The sequence below is a fragment of the Parasteatoda tepidariorum genome, chromosome 1 (genome assembly GCF_982258835.1).
Source record: "Parasteatoda tepidariorum strain Cologne lab strain chromosome 1, Ptep-v5.0, whole genome shotgun sequence".
NCBI lineage: Eukaryota > Metazoa > Arthropoda > Arachnida > Araneae > Theridiidae > Parasteatoda > Parasteatoda tepidariorum.
Window position 1 is genome coordinate 40,538,552 of NC_141755.1, and position 27,688 is coordinate 40,566,239.

The 27,688-nt window shown below is 29.8% G+C and overlaps 2 protein-coding genes and 1 long non-coding RNA gene across 4 annotated transcripts; all 3 read left to right on the forward strand.

Annotated features, from left to right (window-relative positions):
• The first annotated feature begins 4,419 nt into the window (after nucleotides 1-4,419).
• LOC107438461 (uncharacterized) lies at nucleotides 4,420-12,215 on the forward strand. Its single transcript, XM_016050762.4, has 3 exons — nucleotides 4,420-4,521; nucleotides 8,363-8,556; nucleotides 11,856-12,215. The coding sequence occupies exons 2-3, from the start codon at nucleotides 8,388-8,390 to the stop codon at nucleotides 12,098-12,100; spliced, it is 414 nt and encodes a 137-aa protein (XP_015906248.3). The 5' UTR covers nucleotides 4,420-4,521; nucleotides 8,363-8,387; the 3' UTR covers nucleotides 12,101-12,215.
• Nucleotides 12,216-14,214: 1,999 nt separating this feature from the next.
• On the forward strand, nucleotides 14,215-20,590 carry LOC147816403 (uncharacterized). Its single transcript, XR_015433446.1, has 3 exons — nucleotides 14,215-14,345; nucleotides 15,292-15,485; nucleotides 20,463-20,590. It is a non-coding gene; the product is annotated as an uncharacterized LOC147816403 (long non-coding RNA).
• A 3,661-nt stretch (nucleotides 20,591-24,251) lies between these two features.
• On the forward strand, nucleotides 24,252-27,306 carry LOC147816404 (uncharacterized). 2 transcript variants are annotated; one of them, XM_087162437.1, is made up of 3 exons: nucleotides 24,252-24,401; nucleotides 25,227-25,444; nucleotides 26,858-27,306. In XM_087162437.1, the coding sequence occupies exons 2-3, from the start codon at nucleotides 25,240-25,242 to the stop codon at nucleotides 26,989-26,991; spliced, it is 339 nt and encodes a 112-aa protein (XP_087018563.1). In that variant the 5' UTR covers nucleotides 24,252-24,401; nucleotides 25,227-25,239; the 3' UTR covers nucleotides 26,992-27,306. The 2 variants fall into 2 exon arrangements, with proteins under 2 accessions (XP_087018563.1, XP_087018574.1); XM_087162448.1 differs by having other exon boundaries at nucleotides 24,399-24,789.
• Nucleotides 27,307-27,688: the final 382 nt, after the last annotated feature.

A 27,688-nucleotide genomic window follows, 5' to 3' on the forward strand; every position in this document is an offset into this window, starting at 1 on the left:
CTATGTTCAAGTAGCTTACAGACGTCAGGGATAGCTCTATGAGGATTATGGATCCTAATGTGCCCCATGAAAACATTGTTCCTGGACAAGAAACCATGAAAACCTCGGCGAGTCTATTGTTATAGATAGAGGGTGGTCATAATGTAATGGCTCTTCGGTGTATCCTCCCTTCAAAATAAAAATACAGTTGTAAATTGCTAAAATACCATGTAGTTTTGTATTTATTGTTTTTTAAAACTAATTGCAAACTGCTTCAAAACCGTAAAAGTAAAAAAAAAAACGCTTTTAACCGTAAGCTTTAGTGTTAATTGGATGGACTGACTGCTGCCGGTTATTTTACGAACAGTTTAGAATGCAATTTCTAACTGAGTACGATCAAGCTACTTTCTCTAGAACTTATATATCTGTCATAAAAATGTACAATATTTTTACAAATTTTGTCTTGGGTTCATAAATATCTATCATGAAATTGTACAATATTTGTGCAGCTGTAATTGACACAAAATAATAAAATATTTTTTTTATTAATATAAGATTATATTTAGTAAGTATTAGAACTACACAAAATACCAAGATGACACTCCTGCCTTTCACCAAAATTAAATATCATTGGTGCCATTAAAAATATGACGACTTTTTACCATTATCCGCAATGAATAAGTACATTTTCTTCATTAATTTTCCTTTTTAGTTTGCAGCTTATTTTCTATTTCAATTAAAACCAATTACCAAAATTAATTGCGCATCATTATCGTCAACAAAAAATTGCCGATTTTTTACGCCCTCTTGAATGAATTTGAAAAATTTAGCCATTAATTTTGCTTTTTAGTGAATAGCTTATTATTTTACTTCAGTAAGTAAAAAAACTACTCTGTAGTCAGTATTAGCGTTTCTTTTTTATAATTATCCTTAACCAATTAGTTCAATTTCTGTTTGTTGATTCTGTGTTATTCCATTAATCGATGCGTTCCATCAACTGTGGAATAAATCGAATATGAACTGAAATTTGAAGGGGAAAAAAGTAAAAACTTGACTTTCGTCAAATGTTTATTTAAATATCTCACTCAATTAAAAATAAATTAGCATATGATTTAAGAAGAAACATTGCATTCTAAAATTAAAACAAGAAAGCGATATTGATTCAAAACAACAAAATATCATAAATGAAATTTACGCTACGCTTGCGTAAGTTGATTTCCTTTATAAGTTTAAACATTAGAAACAAACATTACAAACAAGACATTTAAACATTAATCACTCCTTTTAAATATTTTTTATTCAATTATAATTAAATTATTTAATTAAAAGCAACTAATTTTAATTTTTCTCTGCTTCTCTTTAATAAAAATAAATTGAAATTTTAGACTTCTCAATAGAAAAATACGTAGATTAATACGTTATGAAATAGCTTATAGCTCATAATGCAAAATGTTTGCGTTTATTATAAAATTAAATAATAAAAAATAATAAATAACTATTAAAAAGAATTTCATGATATTTTCTTTGAGTAAACGAGTTTTATGAGTAAATGGTTTTCGAGTTTCAATTGCGCTTTGAGCCTTAAAGATATGACAAGAAACGCAAAAAGCGTTATTAACTATAATTAGACCAAACTTTCACACACTCTCTTGACTAAACTTTTAGGACCACAGTTTCTAGATTGCTGCTATCCACCATATATTAAAAATAGAATTCCAAATATGTAAAAAATATTTTTTTCGAAGTGTTTGTCGGAATTAATGCTCAAAAAATTACATTAATAGACATACGTCTAATATATTTACTACACAATTTCATACTTATTTGAATTATTACTTTTTGCATAAACTGAAAACTGAGATGGGCACAGTAGGCCTTAGCCCTCTAGGGCTGTCGCGCCGCTGAGTTTAGTTTATTTTTAGCTTGGACAACTTAAACGTCTCCAGAAGAAATGCTTCTTGCAATGGATTACCGCCCATGTGAACCTTGAGTTCAATGAAATAGCTGATTCCTTGGTTAAAAATGCCAGAAATCTCAATCAAAATACAATCCCAACTACGCTGGCAGATGCAAATGTTTTTTCAAAGTCAAGACTATTCACCCCCTTAAAAATCAAGGCCCACAATCAAATAACTAATCTTGACATCGACAGAAAGACAGCCACCACTCTCATCAGACTAAGAACAAAACATCATAAAAACATGAAAATTTCTGCTGATGGGACTAGAAAATATCAAAACTGTGGCAACTGTCTTAATGTGGAACACACACCAAATCATGTTTTTAGATGCCCTGCAGTCGCTGCAGGCCTTTACCTCTTAAACTACTCTACAGAAGAAGATTTATATTCATTTAATGCCATAGAGATAGCAAAGACTATTCAAGACCATGAGATATGATTCAATAGAGGATACGAAACCAACCACTAAGTATAGTATATTTAATAAAGCGTATTTAAAATACCTAAGTACATAAAATAATTAAAAATACATAAAATATTCAGTAATGAAAGCATTTAAAATATACACTGCAGTGTATACTAAATAGTTGCGCAATTTACCATGAAAATTTAGAAAACAAAACATGCTTAAAGTTACGTGGCATTTCCTATTCGTGGTTTTGATGCAGTACAATTTTTGCATATGACGAGGTCTTTTTATATGCCAAATCGTATCGTACTTCAATGTAGCAATAGAGACTGATTTTATCGTATGCTGTCTACTCGATCTATCTGGCCTATTTTCAAATATGTTACGGCAATTTCACGTTGAAAATACTTTATTGAAATATGCTTCTTACTCTCTTTTTGTGAAGAGTTTTATGCAAAATGTAAACTTCAACTACTGACATGTATATCATTTTTGTAAATAAACACCAATATCATTTTTGCCCCTTATAGATATATTGAGCTTTTCTAAGAACCAGTCATGCTGAACCCTATCACCCATGAAAGTGTTACACTCACGTATGATTTTTGATTAAAGCACAGGTACTCCTTCCTTTTTTTACTTTGCACCACGACATTGTTTGCTTCACAAGATTTATATTCCGAAATTCGTTGCAATTTTAACTGATTTATGGCCATTCCATCCGACTCCTGCTCATTAACCTCATTAGGAATTGAAACGATATCTGCTTCAACTTGATCAAAGAGCAAATATTCCTGAGCTTCCTCTATTGCATTGCATTGAATTTTTAAAGAAATTAAGGAGATTTGAAAAACAAATACAGAGTGAATTAATTTCCTAAAAAAAAGGAAATAATATTTAAAAAATGTCTGCTATTTTTATAATTCACTTATTCTATAAAAATACAACCATATATGCATAATTAAATGAATAAAAATAAATTATGAAAAAATCTTTAAAATTTGCCTGAAACGCCCAGTGAGGACAGTAAAATATAATGTTATATAAAAAGAAAAGAAATTGTAGGAAGCAAATTTTTTTGGCGTCATATGTCGAATTATACTCGTAAGAAAAAAACTGTAATAAATAAAATAATTTGTCTTAATTTTATTTGATATGACTGTATTAAAAAGAAGAGGCTTCTGCGAGTCTAAACAACTCACACAATGGCGACCCTAATAACAAACCAAATATAACAGCGTATTTAATAAAAATATGGCGGATATGTTGATAGTTTGATCAACTATCTTCCCAAAAACGAAAAATTATTTTTAAGATAAAAAGAAAAGTTTTGCATAATGTTTTACTGACTGTCCTCAATTGAGGACAGTGAGTTTAATGGGTTAGGTATTAAAAAGTTTTTGATAAAATAAAATTTTTTACCAGTTACTGTATTTTCTTTTTGAGTTTCAAGTTGTTAAATTTTTTATTTACAAAAAGAAGCGAATAATTGTTTGATAAATAAGAAGCTAATGCTCTTGATTGAATAAATTTCAGAAAAATGAAGAAAAAAATTTTTTGATATAAAAACAAACGTCAAATAAAAAATATTTTAGGACGATTTTTATTAACTAATTACGGAAAAGTAACATATGCTGAACAGTTCATAAAATTAACGAAACTCTTTCATAATTCCGAAATAGATAAGCCTTTCCTATTTATATTATATTAATAAATAAGGTACATATTGCCATACATATTGCCCAAAGAATACTTCACATTAAATTAACTTTCTCTTTTAAAAATTAAGTTTATTTGATGAATACTTCAGATATTGGAAATACGTATATTTCTAAATTCTAATCTTAGAAACATGATTAAACAGCAATGAACTAGACAACGAGGAATGCATTTTGTGAAGAGTAGGAAATGGAAAAATGATTTATTACTAAATCAGTTGTTTCAATTGATTCATTAATTAAATAATAATGGCCTAATAGTTTATTATGTTTATTCATATGGCTAGGCACAATGGAAAGAGACTAATCCCTATGGCAGTAAGTTTGATCATATTTTAAGAATCATGACTGATAAATAACTTAAACGTGACACTTTGTCTGTACCTTTTGTATAAAAATGATACAATTTTGAGATTTTTACTAAAATAGTTTTGAGATAGTAACCTATTTTAAAGGTAAGTGTATTGCTTAATAGCTTAATTTCAATTACATTAGATTCTTCAATATTTTATGATATTGTAGCGATTCATAAAAAAAGTTTAAGCTGTTATTGTAAATGAAATAGTTAAACTGTGAACTTTTTTTTTATAACTGGTATCCGAATATCAATCGCTAATCAAATGAAATATTATGGAATAGGTGAACTATAAAATAGATTCGTACACAGTTAAAAGAAAATTTAAATATATTTAAAAAATAGGGCTGAATAACACTACAAAATGAAGCCCGAAACTAGAAATCATTTACCAAGACGATAAATAAAGCAAAAATAACTTCAGTTTCTTTATTCGTTATTATGCTTTATATTTTATGGTGGCTTTACATTATTACAGAAATCAAAATACGTTCTTAATAATTTACAACATCAAAATAAAGATTAATTGAATTTAGTATAATTTGGTATGAAACTATTGCTCGGTGTCAACTCATGATAATCAAATTTGACCAGTGCAACGAAATCTTGATTTTAGTATAATTTACTGCACAACTAATATTAACTTAAATTTCGTAAAAATTCCTATTCTTACCTATTTTGAAGTGGCGTAAATAACTTCTTTCCGCGATATCAGAAAAGCTAAATATTTTTGCAGTTTTATAATCTGTACCAAATAAACTAATATAATACTTTTTACCTATATTACTTTGATACCTATTAAAGCTTGGACAAACTACAAGGTTTAAAAATTTTGGTAAAATTACCGCACAGTATAGTAATAACTTTTCTAATAAAGAAAAGCATATTTTTACCTTATAAACGTAAAATTTAATGCATCTAACCTTTTTTTGATACATTTTAAACACATTAAAAGTCCTTTAATATGGTAACGGCTTACCGGAAATTCTGGTTTTCAAATTTGCAGTTATTATTACCCAACATTTAATAATAAAAAAAGCGAAATTTAATCGAATAAATGCTTTTAATTCCAGGGTCTAAGGTATCATGATAAAATTAGAAAGTTTTACCACATTTACCAAGTTCAATAAAATATTGTAAAGCCATATTTTATTGTAAATATTACCAAAATCATTTCCGAAGCACTTCAATAAAATTTGCTAAGCTTTTTGATGCTCCCATAGAGAAACATGGTTAACTTTACCATATCCTGGCAATCATGATCATGCTTTCTTTTTTCTCAGTGCGACACATTATCTAGACCAATTACTATTACACCAGTAGAGCTCATTACCAAAATATGCGGATTTTTTGGTCACGTCCTAAATGAATTCGTATCATTTTTCCATTAATTTTGCGTTTTAGTTAATATAGATTATTTTAATTAGCAATTATTACTTAAATTAACTAAGCATCGTTGGCATCAATAATAGTATTGTGATGTTTTACGTTTCTTTCAAACGAATCAATATCATTTCCCCATTAATTTTGCTTTTCTGTAAATAACTTTTGTATTTCAATGGTACTTTTTTGCATTTTTATTTCAATAGTAGATATCAATAAAATTAATCATCATGGACTTCAATAATAGCATGGAAATTTTTAACTTTCGTCTTAAGCGAATAATATTATCTCTTTATCAATTTTGCTTTTATAAAAACACGATTTAAGTCCATAACTACAAACTAAATAAACACTTGGTCTCAGATAAGTTTAGGACTACTAATTTTGTGACGAAGTCTTCGAATGCTTCCGCTTAAGTTTATCTAACATAACGAATAATATGTAATTAAATATTAAAAAGCGAGCAATAAGCTCCTTTTTCATTAAGGAGAGCTAGGAGCTAGTTAACATCAATGATGTCATCTTTTAATATTTTTAATAAAACAGAATCATCTGTTGTTTAATTTGGTTTAATTTAAAGCAATGGCTAATTGACAAGGGAACAATGATAACCAATACAAATATTCCATTTTTAAACGTGTCTCAAGAATGATCTGCTTGAAATTTGTGAACAATATTTAGGATTGGATTTCCCTTTCACCGACTTTACAGCCGGTGTAAAAGGCAATTAAAGGCGTTCTGTAATAAATTACAAAATGGTCGTATGAACCGTTTTGGAGTTATGAGAGAGACGCACAGATAAAGGCAAACACAAACTCTTAATTTTATTATTAAAGATTTTAAGGTTACGATACAAAATGTGAAAAAAAATTTTGATTCATTCGAAATATGTATAAGGCTGCATAACCTTCTATAAAATTAAAAATAATTCTTTTCAAAATGAACATATTTTTCTTAAATATTACCCCAATATTTATAAGTCAACAAGCGAAGGTTATAAAAAGATGTTTTATTTACCTTCGAGGTATCACAAAATTCAAGCAAGATGAGGATAGAAAAGATAGTTTTTCAGCTCAAAAAGCGATACTTTTATTGACTTATAAAGTATGTAATAGAAAGTAGAAATAAATCCAGTCGTGCTATCTCGACGGTTTTTCATGCATAGAAGTTGTTTTGGGCAAAATTTTAAAACAGAGCTCGTAATTTTCTCCGTAAAGCCGTAAGTTGTTATCTGTGTTTTGGCATAATTCTCCGACAGAAAAATATAAAAAAATGGGGCCCATTGGCGTTAAATCGCGTAATCTTCTAGGAGAAAAAAAATTCTGTAAAATTACTGCATTGCAATATTAATGACATTTCTGAAAGAAAAAAAACATACTTTTAGTCAATGAAATCAAAATATACGGTAGTTAAGCAATATATTGGGTAATTTTATGGGTACGTGGTGAACTTTGTGACTCGGTAGCTTTAACGATGAAAAGTCACCATTTTCTACATGGGGAGTCTTCAGTTGGATCATGAGAATTTTGATTTAAATAGTACATTTCATTTTTAAGAAAAATCCATTTCGTTTTTAAGAAAATTCCTTTGATTGAAATGAAAACAGAAAATTATGCGATTGCAGCTCAAAATTTTTGCAACTGTTCAACAAAATTTAATTCTACTATGAAGATAAATAGTGTTCTGTTTATTTAGCTTACTAACGTAACATATAATAGGAGTTCGGGCAGATTTTTCACGACTCATTTTTTCGGTATATTTTTCTTTTTAAATTACAACCTACCATTTTGAATATTTTACAAATAGGCATGCTAAACCATTTTCAGTGTTTTAGCTAAGACTTAAATTCTGAATAGTAAAGGAAATCTTAAAAGAATTTTTAGCGTCAACAAAGTCACTACGCAGACTGTGGTACAAAGTCATCACCTCGAGTGATATGACTTTGGACCGTAAAATTTGTCTCATAAGAACTTTAATATAGTTACAGTTAAATCTCTTTACGCCCAATGAAAATATTTAATTCCAATGAGCATTTGAAGTGTTAGGTAACATTAAAAGGAAACTAGTAAATCACTTTTAAAGCTCTAGTTAAAAGCTATAGGACGCATTCTGACTGAAAGAGATATTTTGAAGCTTTAAGGAATATTCAGACTGAAGAGAGAGAGAGAGAGTGGGGGAGAGAGGAAATACCCTAAAGCTATAAAAAATATTCTAGCTGGGGTGTTTACAGGGATGCGAAAAATAGCAAATTGTATTGAAGTATATTTTTGAATAGTTTTAATAATGAAGTCTTTCACTTGAATATTTTTGCAGGTTATTATTCTGATATTGTAAATCAAATTTTAAAATCGTAGAATCAATTCAATTCAATGCTTATACAATAACTAGTTTTATACAATTGTCCTGTTTTGAAAACGGAATAAGCTTGATTTCAAGAAAACTAAATTCTTATTGAATTTATATTTGAGTTTATATTTTAATGAAAAAAAATCTAAAATATTAAGCAAAATTTTTGTTTATATAAAGTATCAGTGTAAATTTCACATAATATTTAATAGGTCGGAAAAAAACAGCGGAATAGACATGTATAAGGCTATCTTCTTGGTTTTTGCTTTGCTCCACATTAGTAATGCCATTGTCTGCAGCGAAAATAATTGTGCCATAGTCTACTGTAATAATATCCGGTGTAAGAAAGGCTCCATGCCAGTATTCGTAACTTGCAATTGCAGTATAACTTGCGAAAAAGTGCTAGGTAAGCAAACTTAAGTTATTTATCATTTTTCTTAATAAAGTATGAATTATATTTTTTGCTTTGTATTCTTTTAAAATAAAAAATTTTAAATGAGAAAGAATTTCTTTGATGAACTTTATCTATTGGGAAATCATACAAACTGGAACGTGTTTGAAAAAAATTGACTTAATTCAAAGTTGTAAAAGTTACAAATTGTATTTAAGAACATGAACTCCGTTTGAAAAGTGCTTATTAAAATAAAAAAAAGCTCAAAATGTACTTCATAAATGGACATAACACAAACCACAAAATCATATTTAGAACTGAATTTAAAATTTCATGTGAAGCCCTGAGATCCTTAGCTTAATATTACTAGCTCAATATTTTCCTTAAAAGCATTAGCACTTATTAGGATGCATTGAGCCAATCAAAAGCTTATGTTATAATCAGTGGCCGAAAAAACTACTTTTTCTACGTAGTTAACTGCAACTACTTTATAACAATTGTAGTTATCTACAACAATTTTGTTTTAAATGTAGCGACTACGAACTACTTCTAAAATGCTATCACTACTTCGCTACTTTTAGAAGACTAACATAATTATAGAATTAAATTTTCGTCGATATTCAAAATGATTTTGAATAACAAATAGGCTTATTTAAATATGAGAAGATATTAAGAAGTTTTATTTCATGTTTACATGGAAAAAAAAATTCTAAATCACTTTTTACGAATTTGTTCTTTTAACCCTCAAACTCTATACTTTTCTCAACAGTGATTCAAGAAATGCAAGGAAATTATCAAATATTAGAGTTTTAATTGATCAAAAACTTTTTATACCCTCCAAGAAATTAAGTACAGGGCGAATGATAAAAAAACGGAACACCCAGAATAACTTTTGATATTATGATCGGATCCTCGCGTTCTAGAACTCAATCTTAATGGTTTGAGGGAGTAACCGCAACTATGCAGACGATATTTTTAAGTTACGAAATCAAATACAAAAACTTACTTTATAGTTCCTGTGAAATCGAATTTTAAGAAAAGTCAGATATTTAAAATTTGATTTCTCAGGAACAATTTGATCCATTTCGCACTGATTTTTCCGAGCATCAGACGTAGATCTTACTGAATCTCGGTCACAAAGTTATTTTCATTCCGTAAGTCGACGGATCAGTGAATCAGATCACTTATATAAGAAAATTTTTTTGCTTTCGAACTTTGTTTCTTTATTTAACTAACGGTAAAAGTAGTTGCCAGAAATCGCTGCCAACTACTGTTTTTTTTTTTTTTTTTTTTTTTTTTTTGTCTCGCCCTACTCGCTATACTACTTTACATAAAAGTAGAGCACTATACTAAAAACTACGGAAAAAAGTAGCGACTGCAGTAGTTTTGCTGCCTGTAGGGCACTACTTCAGACCACTGGTTATAATAAGGAATTCTCGGAATAATTTCTCCTTTTAAATTTCAAACTCTTATTACTGAATTAAAAAAACTAAAGTCGGGACACTTTTAGCGTGCAAATTCACCTACAGGAAAAATTCATAAGTTAAGCGAAATTTCATTTCTAATTATAATATTATTTGTTAGGGAAAATATGAAAAGAGAATTTTAGTATTTTGATAATTTATGGACGTTTAAATGTAAACAGTAAAATTATTCCAAAACCATATCGTATTCTTAAATTTTCTCGGTGTATTTTTTCACTTGTGTTGTACTTATGAGGTTATGTGTGATCATCTTTGATATAATAGAAAATTTTATTATTAAAACATTATTTAAATTTTCACTCAATTTACTCATTCTTAAGTTTTTTTCTGCATTTTGTAAATAATAGAAAGTCTTGAGTTCATAGCAGAGTAAAGGAGTGCAAGGTTTGCTATGTTTCGAGAGTTGTCTTCAATATTTTATGTTTTCATCTAAATTTAAATATTTAGTGCACGAGAAAACGAAATACTCAGGACACTTTTGGCCTAATGATTGATTTTCACTTACTAAAACTGAATATTATTGGTTCGAGATGATGACCTTAAGTAAATTAATTAGGGCTACAAAATTATACACAAAAACGTAATTTCGCTGAATAAGCATATTTATTTCTGCGGATTTGGGTTTCAGTACCTCAAATTCAAGGACGTACCAGCAATCTAAGAAATATAGTCCTAACAATTTGGTCCGGAGAACTGTTCAAAGTTTAGACCGACTAATATAGCAATTTTGCGTACATTACCCTATCTCGAGAAATTTTTCAGCATATAAAAAAATTTGCTCACAATTGTAAAATCTGTTAATCCTAAGATAATTACATGCAAAAAATCAATTTTACTTATTATTTATTGTTCTATTTAATATTAGATTTTCAAAATTTTTGAATTGTAAGGTATGCAGCTTCTTACATTATTTTAAAGAATGTAATTTTATAAGGCATCAGCCAAAATTTGGCCGAAATCGGTTGAATAATTCGGGAGAAATTGAATTTCAAAATAAAACTTTTTTACTTGATTATTCGGGAAATATTTGATCGATTTTGTTCAAATTTTGTATTTTGGCAAATAAAATTAAAGTAATAATAAAAAATTTCGATACATTACAACTTAAAATTTTTTCGACTATTATATGTAAAATTATAGAAAATTCTAAAAAGCGAATAATGAATAATATTATTTTTTGCATGGAATTGTATTAAGATAAACAAATTTTATAATTGCGTGCAAAAAATTTTCAATTCGCTCAATACGCGAAATAGGCGAAAGTGTAATAATATTAAATAGTCCAAACTTTTGACCGCTCCCCTGATCTAACTATTAGGACCGTAAGTCCCAGATTGTGGGTGCTCCCTGCATTTTTCTAGAACGGAAATCAAAATTCGTAAAAAAAAGACATATTTATTCAGAGAAAGTACACTTTTGTGTCTGGTTTTATAACCTAAATTATCGTTTGCATTTATTGATTAGCATATTTGAGGTCACCCCCTCAAACCTTTGAGATTGAGTCCTAGGACATCAAAATTCAGTCATTAGATCAAAAGTTATTCCTGGTGTTTCGTATTTTTTTTAGTACTGTACTTACAAATTGTAAAATAACCAACTGTTAACACCAATTTACCTTGATACTGTTAACCTTCCATATGCAAAAGAAATAATTGTTTATAATTTAATTAAAAAGAAATACTAAGAAATATTTTCTCGAAGAACAGAATAAAAAGATTTCATAATTTAATCTTTGAAAAGTTTTTGTTATCTTAACTAACAACAATCCTATTCAATAATTTATGCTAACTCAATAAAATGTGATCGTTTTTCTTTTATTTTATATTACAGGTGTAGGAGAGATATGTCAGGACGACTACTCCCTAGTGGAAAACAGCCCTAGTGGAAACGGGGCATATTCCTATGCTGTAGCAGCTGCTGCCGCTAATGGTAATGAAGCAGCGGCAAGTGCTGGAGCAGGTGCAAGTTGTAGTACCATACCACGAGTCAATTATAGTCATCCACGTTGCGGACCTGGTTTGGTTTGCAGCTATTCGTACAAAGATCAATACCGCAGATGCCTAATCAAACCATAGAAGTCCAAATACGTGTACAGAAGATACCTTCAAAGATGCATACATCAATTTTTGTAAAGTATCTCCACAAAAAAATCTGCCTACAACTGAATAAAGTAAAAATGTTTAAAAAAAATGTAAATATAGTTTTCATTGTGTTTATACAAATCTTCTTCAGCTTTCGTACAAAAAAAATAATATTTATGGCATATATTTTTAAACCTATAAGAAAAGTGATGTTGTCTAGAGTCCCTGTATGTCGTATGACAGCCCTGTATGACAGCTTCAAAGATATCTGCCATAGAGGTTCAGAAAAAGAAATATAACTAAGTCGGGCGAATTTTTTTCCATCCGATTTTCTTCTCTTTACATTCTATCCTATTCTACTCGACATAGGCTTCTTAAAATCATACAAAGTGAAATTATTTTATTTTGAATTTCAAATACATGCTCTAAAAATCAATTACCATTTGTTGCACCTCTAAGTATTCACTAAAGAATAAGCAAAATTTTTCTGATATGTCAATAGTGAATTTGAAATTGCCTTCAATGCTAGTTCAGAAAAACGTAAGTTGCTAACATTTGTGCAGAAAAACGAAATTCTAAAAGGAAATAACGAAAAGAATTGCTGAAAGGATCTATGAAAAAGGAAATACTTCACATATTTACATATGGTGGAGAACTTTTTGATGGAACTAACCCGCATTTGCGTTACACGGAGAGGAAATCCACGAACACTTCCCATAGTTAGCCTGAGGACAAGGAGATATTTCAAGATATTTTACGTCAGCACTATGGTCGGTGTTAGCCGGGTGCGGATTTCGTATTCACCAGATATCGCTGGCATTCGACCTCTTTCACCTTATTGGGAGGCGAATGCTCTATCCCCTAAACCACCACGACTCTCTCTGTGTGTGTATCTATCTATCTGTATATATATATATATATATATATATATATATATATATATATATATATATATATATATATATATATATATATATATATATATATATATATATATATATATATATATATATATATATATATATATATACGGAGAGAGAGGGGGGAGAGAATGGTTGATCTGAGGGGCTTGATAAATCAACATGCCACAATCTTCGCGTCAACTAATTCTGATTGAAAATAAGTTAACGATAAATAATACTGCAAAAATTAAACCCAACCCCATGTTACTATAAATAACCTGGCTAAAACTTGTTCATCAAAAAGACTATTACATGGGCTGTTAAGTAAAGAATTAAATTATATTATATTCCCTTTGTATAAAATAAGATTGTGTTTCTACCACTACAAAAATACAATTCAAATTCACTAGTATATAAGACATGTTAACTCGATTCTATGGTGGGGTATCTTTTCATAGATGAAGGTTGATATTGTCGATAACAGCTAACCCCACATTTGTGACCTCCGGACGTGATGTGAATGCGCCTACCTTGGCAATAACGCCTACTTCGAACTGAACTTCGATGGATGGTCCACTTTGAACAGTTGACTTGCTACCAGGACGGCGACATTATCCACCTCTTCACGCTGTTGCTACTCAGTCTCGACAACACATAACGTGCAACGTATTCTCTCGACTGCCAAAGGCTACACAGAAGTGACCACGACCGTGAACTTAATACAGCTCTCACGATCAGCACGTGAAAAGTATGGTGATCTTAATACAGCTCTCCCGGCTTTTCACAAAACAGCAATAAATCAACTAGTGGTATCCGTGCATCGAATTCTATCACAGATATAATTCTGGTGGGGGATTACTGCAGCGTTTCTACCAATACAAAAATGCAATATGATTTTACTAGTATATATAAGACATGTTAACTCGATTCTACGGAGGGATACTTTTTCATAGATGAAGGTTGACATTATCGATAGCTACCATCACCACAAGATAAAAAATAAAGTAATTGATTTAATTCAATTATAACAGGATTAGAAAGGATTCAGAATAATTAATTTAATGAAATTTAAGAGCTAGGAAATGTGTTATTCCTATAATGAAATCACAACAACTTTTAAAGCACAGTTAGTTTATTTCAGATACTAAAAACTGTCTGTGTTCATTCGCTACGTCTGCACTTCAATTAATGTGTGTTTCCCGAAATAAAGATTAATATGTTCAATCTGAACAAATATATTGCGCATTTTATTATAAAATTACATTTTTATTTAATTCTTATACAAAGAGACTTCTGTTAAGTATGACAGCTGATCTTTTTGAATTTTCACATAAGAGGTAAGATTTTATAGCGTTTTTTGTTACAGAAATTTTAAATTTCTAAGGAACATACTTGCGTTTATTATACTAAGATAAATAAGTGTCAAAAAAAATTCCAATTCTTTTGTTAAAAATATCTGACAGTTAAAAGCTTACTATTTTAAACTGTAGTTTATATGTGTCGGTTTCAATTAGATTCCAAAATTTTATATCTGATGACTTATATTAATAGTATAAAAACTGTAATAATCAATTTAATTGATGCTATACCTCCAAAAATATTCTGCTTTTTTAAAAACCTTTGTTTTAACCGAAAAATTAAGTTCCTTTTATTGTTAAATTATCAAAATACTATGTTGTTTAATTATTCCTAATATTTATTAATCTAATAAAAATAATTTTATTTCTTTGATTGTTTTTTCGAAGTTTTTATTTAGTTATTACATGTAATTTATATACCCAGTCAAACGTCTTAACAGATTTAACAAATATTTTATGATATATAATAAATTTTTATCCCTATTTTCTTTGAAAAATTTCTTAAAAAATCAATGACTGTTCAAAAATTTATATTTCCCCCATAATTTCTAACTTAATGAAAAAGAAAAAGATTATTTTATTTCACATAAAAATTTTATAGACAGTCATATTCTTTTAAGGAAATTCAAATGTATATTTGATTATTAAACCTAATTTCAAAAGTTAATTAATATTACAATTTATTCAGTCTTCTAATGTGTTATCAACGTACCTTCAGTTAAGCGTAATTCTAAAAATCTCTCTAAGGTATTTTACAAACTACAACCTTCTTAAAAAATTCCTTGAATGAAATTAATGACTATTAAAACTTAACAATGGCTTAAAACCTGTGTTGATTAACAATGAAAAAACTACTATTACTTGAATATATATCAAGTCTTAAAATAATGCTTTGAACTATAAAGTTGTATTTTGCTGTTTCTAGAAATCAACAGTTGAGAATGCTTAGAATACTAGTTGTTTTACTGTTAGTAAACTTTGCATTAGTAAATGCTAATTGTACAATTTTCTGTGGCAATTATACTGGTTGCCCGCCACTGAAGTGTGCTGATAATGAAAAGGCACTGCGTACAGGATGCAGCTGCTGTAAAACATGCGTTCCAATCTCAGAATTGGCAGGTAAGTATGATTCAATGAGAATTTATTTATGTTGTTTCTTACAGTTTTAGAGAAAAAGAAAATTTTTCGTTCTTTTGCATTTGAATTTGAATTATTTTAAGGATGTATTTTTATAACATTCGCAGAAAAGTATATTCATAAATGAACCATAGTGCTAATTAAATAAATAAGTGGTATACTTTGACCTATGTAAGCTTACTTATCAAGAACCATTGACGGCTCACTATCACATCGGATAACCTTTCATCCTATTCCTGAATCAAAGGATAACTGCCGTTTGTACACTGCTTACCGTGACTTAAAAAATTGTTTTAATAATAAAATCCACAATGGAGAATTCATTTGTTTTAAAGCTTTTGCAGTTAACAGCAAATTATCTTGCAATACTTTTATTTTTGTCGATAAGAAATTTAGCACAATGAAAAAAATTATAAAAACTCTCTAATTCAAAGTTTAATAATTCGATTGTTTTACTTTTGTGTCAGTTCACGCAGTTCGGTTCATGCTCTATCTTATTTAAACTGTGACACAATTCTTTGCACCTATTGGCTAAGCTACTGGAAACTAAACTCAGTTGCACGACAGCCCACAGAGTGCCAAGGCCTACTGTGCCCATCTCAGTATTCTTGACCTAGGGCTCTGGGGTGCCGGAGCAGATTTTCCGGTCAGGTGGTCAGCCGAACGCAGAACCCCCAGTGTTTAGTTCGCAAGCATGCTTGGTACTCTTTCATAGACCCACTGAAGGGATGAAAGACTGAGTCAATCTTGCCCGATCCGAGGATCGAACCCAGGACCTGTGGCACCTGAGTGCGAAACGCTAACTCTCAGCCACCGGGCGTCATACCGATTGGCTAGTATGTTATAATCTATACATATAACAGTAAGTAACAAACATATAATTTAAAGTCGATAACCATCTTCAATATGAAAAATACTCTAATATGAAAAATACTGATTCTAATATGAAAAATACTGAGTGGAAAATTCTCCTTCTCTTATATAGAGTCCCTACTAAGATCAGGTGACGACTCTTTCCTCTCATCTCACCCAATAAACTTCAGGCTAGTGTCGATGACATCTGCGGGGAGTCAGGTTCCTAACAATCTTTTTAGCTTAGAATCTCTCCTACTTTGTCAAGATTCAGATAAAATTTTATTTTAAGGTCATTTCTTCCCCTGTATAGGAATTAAATTTTACAAATCTTAAAAAAGATATAGCTAATATACTAATAGGTGGGATATGTACGAAATTTCTTGTTAATATGATCTTGACTAAGTCTGTGAGATCAAAGTGATCATCAACTTATACCTAGAATTAGGCTTCAAAATCAGGATATTGAACGATATTCTATTGCCCGACATAGCTAGAACATCTGTAACAGGTTTCAGTTTTCTTTTGCTAAAATTATTCAATACTGATCTTCAGCCACTCACTTTGATTTCTGGGAATCATTTTGTGTTTTGAAAAATTCTAAGAATTTATTTAATGAACCCTTCTAATCTTCATTTCTTTGTGTCTTTTTCAATCTAATCCTATAAATTAAACCATCTTTTCTTATTTCACCCTGTTTTTATTTTTTTCACGTTACATTCTATTATAATGTGTTTGGAAACTGGTGAAATGACTTTGGATTATAGGACCAAAATTGAACCAAATAGCTCAAATATGTTTGCAAAGGATTAGCAAATAAACCATGCACAATGTTAAATTTAACCATGCTAGTTAATGAGCTAGGAGATTTATATTAAACAACTCTTTTACTTCGAGATTAACTTTGCTTTTACAAAACAAGGCTAGAAAAACCTTCCCAAATCAAGAGTAGAAAGCTCACACCAATGATAAATTCGCCTTTCTAAAATCTATCTTGGACTTTATGGCCATCACTGTAATTAGGTTTATTTACACAGGCTTTTGCATACTTTTTTTAACACTTTAAAAGTAAAGGTAGCCTTGATCACTAAATTTTCAACACAAACAAAAGGCTGTTTAGACAATAATACAGTAAAAAAAAATCAAAACATGGTTTATAGTATCTGTAAATAAAAACTAAAAATGAGATTTTTTGTAAAAGTCTTACTTAAATCTTTACAAAAACAAGTTTCGCAAACTAATATTTCCACTCAGTTTAGAAAACGATTAATTTGTCAACCTTTGTATGCCTACCAAACAAAAATGAAAAGTTTGTATTGGATAGCATGTATTTTTTTTAAAACTTTTTCGTCCGAAACTATAATATGTCTGTTTTATTAAAATAACTTATCTTATTTTAAAATGCGACTACCTTGAGCCATAATCTCATGTAAATGTGATGCAACCTTTAAAAGTTCCTAAATAAAACCATGTTTCTCTCCAATAACTGGCAATCAAGCTTACACAGATTGAGTTTAGTTATTTGCATCATATTCACAAAATACGTAATAAATGATGATTACTCCGGAAAATTGAGCTAGGTATTAAATGAATTTTCTTAGGGGACATAATTTTCAATAATACTTTTTGTATATCAACTTCAAATAATTTATCAATGAAAGCGTTGTTTGAAATGAATTATGTTTTTTTTTCTTACCAACTAATATCGTTTTAGAATCAAATCAAAACATTGAAAGGGACATTTGGAGGAAAAATGTTATTTTATTACTTTCAAATCATACGCTAGATTGAAAATAAATAGTTCTGTTAATAAAATTGTACTATGAGGTAACCGTGAGATTTAATAATATTGAATACATTATTATTTTGAATAAAGTAAAATACTGTAGGAAAATCATCTTTATTGACTATTGGCATTTCTTGTTTAGAATTATTTTTCAGTTTAAATTTTATTATGAAAAAAGAATATCATAAAAAGTTGTATGGTAAAAGTTTACGATTACCGTAAAAACGATTTATGATATCCTAATTGTTTCGTGAGAAATACGCAAAAAAATAACATCAAGGGGTTTAAACTTTGGATCACTTTCCACTGGCCAGATTACGTGAACTATATTTCCCAAATAACGATTTCCCCCCTACATTTTGGGCGAAAAATCCGAATCCATTGAAAAACGGTATGTTCATACAGAGAAAGTAAGTTCATCAGTCTAATTTCTTAACTTAAAACAGGATTTGCATTTACTAATTAGCATATTTGAGGTCACCTCCTTAAACGATTAAGATTCAGTACTAGAACGTGAAGATCCGATCACTAGATCAAAAGTTATTCAGGGTGCTCATTTTTTTTGATATACTGTACAAACTTTATTAATGCATATTTAAGAAGCTATGAGCTTCTGCATATTGAAAATTGATTTTCAGGCAAGGAAAAGAAAAAAAAAATAAATAAAAATATTCAAAATTGTTTTACCGTAAATGGGCAAAAAAAATATAGGTTTCAATAACTTAAAACAAAGGAAATTTAGGTGGAAAAAAAATCCTTGCTAACGTCAGATGATTTGATGTTTGGTGATCAAAAATTATCTTTAATAATTTTAGATTTCGCCCTCCTTTCTCCGGTATAAAAATTTGAGCTCCGGTTAAAAAAATTTCACACTTCAGCACCGGTTGTAAATGAGACACACAAACTCTTCATTTTAATTCTGATTATTGAGGGGAGAGATTGAATAGAGAGAAGAAAATGTATTAGTCATTATTTCAGCTCACTTGAAAAACATTGGAATCATTAGCTATTGCAAATAAAGAGTTTCATTACAGTGAAACCTCTCGAGAGTGACCATTCTCTGTTCCACAGTAAAATAGTCGTTAATGGAGGTTGGTCGTTCTTAGGGGTGACCTTCATTGACTTCAAATTGTATTATCAAAGGTACATAAATTCTGGCAAGCAATTTTAATTTTACCCAGTGTCATTTTCCTGGTGCGGAAATGCCATTAGTGTTAACATCATGAAAACTGAATCGATGAATAAAATTTAGCGCCAATAAAAATTACCTTTACTGATATAATTATGTGTAAAAACAGATGTTTACCAATTGTGAATAATAGAACAATTTTAAATAAATCAACAATTATATTTACTGATTAAGTTTTCCATATCATAAAAATGAGTTAGCTTTAAAAAATGACAAGAGGTTTGTTTGAGATGTTTAGTTTTAGATGTTAACTTTTTCTTTCTAATTTAACTTTCAACTCTAAGTATAAATCATGGATACCACCATCTTTAGTGGTCTCTGACTGCAACATGAGGTTGTCGATCACTTTCAGAAATCGTCAGAAAGACCTCTTTAAATAAGACCCTCTCACAAATATTTTGGATTCATTTGAATCTACTTATTTGCTTATTAATATTTTTTGTTTTGATATTTTTCACGTTTTGCTTATTTGCCTTTTTTCACATTTGGTGCATAGGTTTGCCCGGTCACAGGGAAAGGGTTAAATGATCTCTTGTAAAGGTTTTCTTCAACACAAAGTCTATGGAAAAAATTCCGTTCCTCCCTAAAGTGATTAAAAATAGAGGAGGTTGTTACACGGAGGTGGTCTTTACTGAATGTTTCACTATATTATTATTGCTATTATTTGTTAAATGACAAGATATAACTGCTTAATTGTAACTGAAAATTTTTAATACATAAAGAGGATAAAATTTAGAAAATGTTTAAATGAAAATGAAACTTTTTTAAATGAGGGTACATTTTATGCTATGTATAAATAATGCACAAATAAAGCTCCAAAAGCTGATAATATTCAGTCAGTGTTGAAACACAGAATAAGATATGGAAAACAGAGATGTGTAGAGGTAAAATTACGAACATATTGCAACAAAGAAAAGTTTTATTGTAACTTTTTGAGCTATCCTTTTTCAGCACCTTCTTTTTCTTCTCTTGTTCTAATTTAACAAGATGGAGGCATTGTTACACAAAAACTATACAATCTCTGCTTTTGTAGCTATCTTTGTGCTTTATACACATTGTCTAGCTTTGAAAATTTGTTCAAAATGAAACTTACTGATTTTTTTTAATAATATTTGTTTTCTTTTTCTTCTAGTGAAGAAATAATGATATTCTCTTAGTATAAATTGAGATAACTACCAAACAGCATGAAGAAAATTTATGAAATGTTTGTTTCTGATCTCTTGAACTTTCATGTGCAATAAAGAAATTTTTTGTGCTTTATTAATTGTCTTTAGAAAATTATTCTTATTTTCAAACTAAAGAAAAAAAAATTTGTACAAGACTGCCTTCCGAACTGTCTAGGGATCAGGGAGCTGGTCTTACATCGGAAAGGTTCTGAGTTTGAATCCCGGACAAGGTATAAGTGTCCTTTCATTCTCCGTACTGTTTGTCCTTACTGTGGGAGCAACTTTGGCCCACCTAATATGGTGACCCTGAAAAAGTTTCCAACAAATCTACCCAGTAAATGCCAGCATTGACGAAACGTTAACACAGTTGGGCATTGGAAATAAAAAACAATTTGTACAAAACTTTTATTCGTATAAGAATTCTCGCTTTCTAGAAAGGATTTATAATTACCAAAAATGTGAGGGGATGTAATTGTGTGATGTGGGAAAGGTACTTTTTAAATATTGTTTAATTCACTCAGAACCAGACAAATTCCACACTGCAAAAAAATTCCAGATCAAATTTGGGTATAAAGTACCAGCACTTTGGGTGCATCATCCGTAAAATCCTTTTCACCGTAAAATTAATTTTTCCCCTAAAGTATTATACCGACATTTTAACAGCAGTATTTATTTAGTTGGAGTGATTCAGTGATTTGTTATAATTTTTACTGTAAAAATCACGGTACATCAGAAGTTTTTGTTCAGTAACATGTTCTGGTAAAATGTACCCGCACCGTGAGTGCCGGTACTTTTTACCTTTTCTTTTTTCTCGTCTACTCGCTTCGCTCAAATCTCTATGACTAGTAAAACTATTTCTTGTTTCTTGACGAAAATTAACTTTTAATAGTCTTCGATAAAAATTTAGTATGCGTTATTTAAGATACATCTACGTTACAATACAACATTTTATAAGGAAATTAAAAAAATTATATCAGCGACATCAAACAGGGGGCCTCGCTCTTTGAGAAAAGAGATTAAATATTTCAGTAGAAATATTTGACTCGGTAACAAAATATTCGATTTCTTCACATCTGACGTCGTATTCGAAGTTTTAACACTGTAAAATATTCTAAATATAATTATGGTAAAAAGTATCGGTCTCTTACCGAAAAATCCATTTTTACCGGAACATATGTTATGTAACGAAAATCTGATGTACCTTAATTTTTACAGCAATAAATACCGTAAAATCTATGAACCACTCGAATTAAAGAAATATTACTGTAAAAAGTGCAGTACAATATTTTATGGTAAAAAGGGGATTTTACCGTAAAACTGATCTTAAAAGGATAAAATACAAAAGATGCACTCAAAGTTTCGTTACTTTACACCGTAATTCGATCCAGAATATTTTAGAGTGAATTTTGTAAGTACTTGAAATGTAATCCGATTAAGCTGTTCGTTTATCCGAAATATATGCTTAAAACAAATTTTCAGAAATTTAATTTAAATGTCAGAGAATCCTTAAAGTATACACAGTAAAATTTGTGGTGTATTATCTTTAGGAATTTGATGTTGAGCAACTGAAAAAATTGTGCGAAGAAACACATTTTTTCAAGTTAACACTGTATATGGTTCGGTGATGGGCATGTAAGACTTTCAAAAATGAAACAATATGGCAAAGAAACATCCTCTTTAATATTGAAAGATAACAAACCATCTACGAAACTTCACAAACTCCAATTAACAAGTTATTCTTTAAAAACATTAAAAGTTGTTATTAAAAGAACAATTAAAAACTTAAACTTTTGATTGTAAATGTCGCATTCTGCAGGTGGGCGTCACCGGGAAGAAATTGGGATATCGGGACGAAGTCTCGGACGCTGCACAACAACCTCTCTCGAAGGCAAACTGTCATCTGCTTAAATACTGGACTTCAGCCTTTTCACTCCCTGCCTTGGCCGCCGGTTGATGCTCCTCCGCCGGTATTCCTCCGCGCAGGAACTATTTCGGTTCGTCCTCCTACCTTCGTTCCAATCCTCGATCCTTCTACCTCAGTTTTTCATGCAATCTGAGCTGACGCAACCAACAGCCTCTACAAACACCAAATCGGGTACTCTAGTAATAAGTAAATCGAAAACTCTTATAATGGTAAAATTTTACATCAACTTCACGCTCTTTCATACCATACATAAATAATTTTTGCTTTCGAAAATGCAATTTGGATGGTTAATGGTGTAATGCTAAGAGCAGATGACGATAGGAGTTTTGTCGCAAGACTTCCGTTATACTACATCCAACACATTTTTACGCGTAAGCTTGAAAAAACAAACCATTTAATGTTATTATACTTGCAATGTTTTCAATATAACGCTTTATTTCAATATATCTTTCAAGAAAATAAACAAGAAATGAACTCGGAAGACTCAGGAAGCTCGCTGTGATATTATCCAAAAAATAGCCAATGCTGCTTCTTACACAAATATAGCCAAATAAGGGACAACACTCAAAACATGGCTAACCTTACACATTATTTATGCTGTAATATTAATTTTGATAAATTTGTTTTAGGTTCATGATCTGCTAGAATTAATAAATTGCGGAAAACTCTTATGAATGAGAAAATTACTCTTATGAATGAGAAAACACAAACCAAAATTATAAAACTTGCTAGAATATTTAGCCTGTTCACACGTATGCTGGTAAGCATAACATGGCGGAGGAATACACTGTTTTCTAACTTTCTTCTGGTTATAGGAAGCTTGTTATTGTTTACATTCTGTGAACCATCCATTTGCGCACTTTGTTTAGATATCATGCGAAGCTTCTAGATAGTTAGATACCTTGCGAAGTTTTATAGTTTTGTTTGTGAAGTCGAATGCATATTGTGGTGGACAAATTATGATTCTTTTTTATATCGCAAAACCCATTTGAAACCAGTTTCATATGAAAAAAATTAACGTCTTTTTTCTGAATTGTTAATGTATGACTAGTAAATGGAAAATTCTAAAAAAACACGAAAAATTGATTGTATAGGTGAGGCTAAAATCGCAGTTAATAAAATTTGCTTTGAAAAGTGCAGAAAAAACAATGTGATAGTTTTTATAGCAATGACATTTCTCACATCTTTTCATGTTTTTTTTTCTTCCTTAATTTAATTAATGAAGTCTATTCTATAATCCTATCCTACAATCAGCCAATTTTGCTGATTATAGGATCGCTTAAAAAACGATTTACAAATTTGTAGTAATTCTTCTCTAAGCAGACTTCATTTGAAGCTGGTTTCATATGTAAGACCGGTTTCATATATATAAGACTGGTTTCATATGAGTTCCACATTGGTGAAAATTTTGCAGAAAACATTACGTGTCTAAAAACGTCATAATCACATTTTTTTTAAATTTAATTTAGTCCGAAACATGCAAAATTGAGATCATAATAGTCACTAATATTGTCTAGTAAAATGAAAATTCCCTGGTGGAAAATTAAATACGTGCATTAAATATTAAGAATTTAACACTAGCTCCTTTTATTTCTCATTTCTTTGCCAATTTAAACCTTTGCATTAAAGCTTAAAATCAATTGTGCGTAGGGCGAAAAATAAAATCCTATTTGCTCAGAACAATACGAGGAAAACAATACTCAATTATATAATCTATGAACATTTAATCACTTGTATGAAACAAATCATAAAATAACATCATGAGCTAAAATGCATCAAACTTACAGATGTTAATCTTTATTTGTATTTCGTTTTTCAATTAAGGTTCTATAATACAGAGTGGTAACGATATTATCTTTAGAGTTCCAAAGAGTAATAAATAGTGTTTCTTACTTCTAAAATCCTCAACGAATCAAAGTAACACAGTTTTATGTCAATCGAGTTATAGGATGCTGATGAAAAAAGTTATTCAGTGATTACTGTACGTATAGATACTTAATCCATACAATGTTCGTAAATTTCGGGTATAAAGAAAGAGTGATAAGAAATATTTTTTTTTCAGTTTAGAAATAGATTTTTTTTACCATATTAAAATGACGCGAAATATCTTCATAAAAGTGAACCAGTAATATGTTACCGTCTCTCGAAAGAGTCTTGTTGGATATGATTATTTGCGATTTGGATACGATTTTTTTACCACGTTGGTTATCACTTTTTAACCCCATGATTTTCATTAATTAATGACAGCGCTGTTAGCCCTACGATGCATACTAATGTTCAAAAGTCCTAAACTGCAGTTTCTATTTTTCTATGTTATTTTTCTTCACTTGATAACATAACTGTTTCTGAAGTATCAATATAATAGTAAAGTAAGTTGTTTATTCTAGAATCTTAAAAATACGAAAACATAAAACTCAATTAATAAAATAGATTTAAATGTATATATTTGTGATACTCAATTTATGTAAGTGTGTTTATGAAAACAAGAAAACCTGATAAGTAAAAAATACTTAATTTACAGAAAATATTATTTTTCTTCAATTGATAACATTGCTGTTTCTGAAGTATTTTTATAAGCTTATATTCATTCATATAAGTAAATATTTTAATAACAAAGTAAGTTGTTTATTCCAGAATCTTTAATAATACGAAAACATTAAACTCAATTAACAAAATAGACTTAAATATATATATATTTGTGCTATTATATTTATGTAAGTGTGTTTATGCTAAAAAAAAAACCTGATAAGTTCCGTGTAAAACCTCGATTTTTTTCACAATTATAAAAAATTTTGTTTTTTGGTAGGAAGAGCTTTATAATGTCTTACAACCTGTATAAAGTACTGCTTCTAATGCTTCTGATTTCTTATCTGTATGCAATACCAACACGTCGAAGCCGTGTCCGATGCCCACCGGACTTTTGTAAGAGTTTTGATTGCCCGTCTGTCCAATGTGCTGTAAATGAACATGTTAAAGAGAAAGGGGACTTCTGTGGGTGCTGTGACACTTGCGCCTTGGATTTATGTAAGTTTTTTTTAATCTTTTAACGTTACTTATTACCGATAACTTTTTCTTAAAAGTAGTTTGGAAAACGCCTATAGATGATAAGAATAACAACGCATTTTACCGAAGCGCAATTGTTATGTATAAATGATAGTAAAGCATAAATGACAAATCTCTGTGCAAAAGTTTTACTAGTAAGTGATTTAAAATTCTTATTCAATAAACAAAAAAATAAGATTATTTTGTTTCTAAGATAGTGTCATTTGAAAATAGGACGTCGTAGCGTTTATATCTATAGATTGACAAATTGAAAAACTAGAAATTTAAAAGTATGTTTCAATTTGTATGCCAATATTTTGCCAAAAGTATGTTTGAAAAAATTGATTTTCAGAAAAAGCTGCAACAATACCGTGTATGTAGTTAAATTTTCAAACTAATTGGACAGTAATCTAAGAAGTTACTAAGTGACAGTTAGTACATTCTCTTCAGAAAAAATCTTATGACGACATCGGTTATATCCGCAATTTATTTAAAAACAAGCCATTTTAATCACAGTTTAAAAGGTATTCCTAACGTAACACGTTAAAAAAATGAATTTTTCTATAATGTAATATGAAACGTTTTTTTTATAATGTAATATAAAACGTTTTTTTTATAATGTAATATAAAACGTTTTTTTATAATGTAATATAAAACGTTTTATGAAATGGATTTATAAATGAATGATTTTTTTCAAAATCAATGTTTTCTACGTTGTTATTTATGTTATTATCCAAAAACTTACAAAAGTTTGCTCCCGACAATATTGCTATGAATGCTTACAGTTCCTTGCAAATTGCGAATCGGGTATCTGCCAAACCTGATTGATAGCTGAATCATGGCATTAGTTTATGTTGCGATTCATCAGTCAATCAGGTTCGATAACTGCTAATGTAACGTTGGCTATTAAATTCAAATTCACTAGTATATTAGACATGCTAACTCGATTCTATTTTGAGATATCTTTTGATAGATAGCGGTTGACGTTGTTGGTAACCAAAAGAGGCTTTCGAAATATTTAGAAATGTTTTTGAAAACTACATGCACCAAAGCTGCTCAATATATTCAGAAAAGATTCGGGATTTTTTTTGCCGTGCAGATGATTTCAGCGGTCTTCTTCTTCTCGAATTACAGCTACCCAATTCTCTACAACTACATAATTGTTTTCTTTTCTTCTATCACGTACCATTCATGGTAGTTCTGTTTTTGAGTTTGGTGGTTAAGTGGTGCCATAAAGAGTATTTAGAATCTCATAGTCACTTCATCATACCTAGACATGTTTCAAAAGACTTAAGTTGTTGGGAAATAAGAAGGGTGTATGAGTTATAAATGAGCACCTTGCATACTGAAATGAGAAATATTCTATAGAATTATATTTGTTATTTTCTATTTCAGATAAAGGGGACCTTTGTTTCGCACCTCTTATTGGTTTACCTGATGGATTTGAATGCTCAAAAGGATTATTTTGTAACATCGAAACTAAACTTTGCGAAGAGAGGCCTCAAAGTCAAACACAAGAAGTCGCGTGAAGAAAAAAAATCTCAAAATATCATTTATTAATTTATTAATTAACTCGAATTTTCAGATAGTATAATAATAAAAGCATGTGTAGTTGATGTTCTTTACATTTGTAGCTAAATTATTTTAGATTATTTCCATTGCTAAAGTACATGATAGACATTAGAGTTGTTAACTGTTACTTCCTTTAATTAATTTATTATAAATGCTCACATGATGAGCTTAACTAAATACAAATGTTTTCATTTAACGAGTAAGCAGTATGTTGATTAACAAATTGTAATGGTGACACATCACAATAAATTTCTAACTTCTTTTTTCTATTATTATTGCTATTTTGTTCTTAAGATGAAAATATGTGATTCCTTAGCCTTCATGACAAAGAAGATGAGTGACTACAGAATTACAAACTTATACAAAGTGACAATGTAACTTTTTTCAAATAAATGCAATTCCCAAAAGCCTTAATTAATTGATCTCAATTAGAGAATAGACAATAATTCCCAGTCTTGTCGAACGAGGCAAATTGCTGAAGAATGTAACAGTCTCACCAACTATTGGAATGGAATCTTCCGAATGAAACCGACGGGTCATCAAAATCAAGCTATACAGAGAAAGTGCCACCCACTCAAATCTCTGTAATTTATCTGATTCTTTTAACTGCTTCAATTTCAAATGTTGTACTTACACACTTTTCAGAACAGTCAC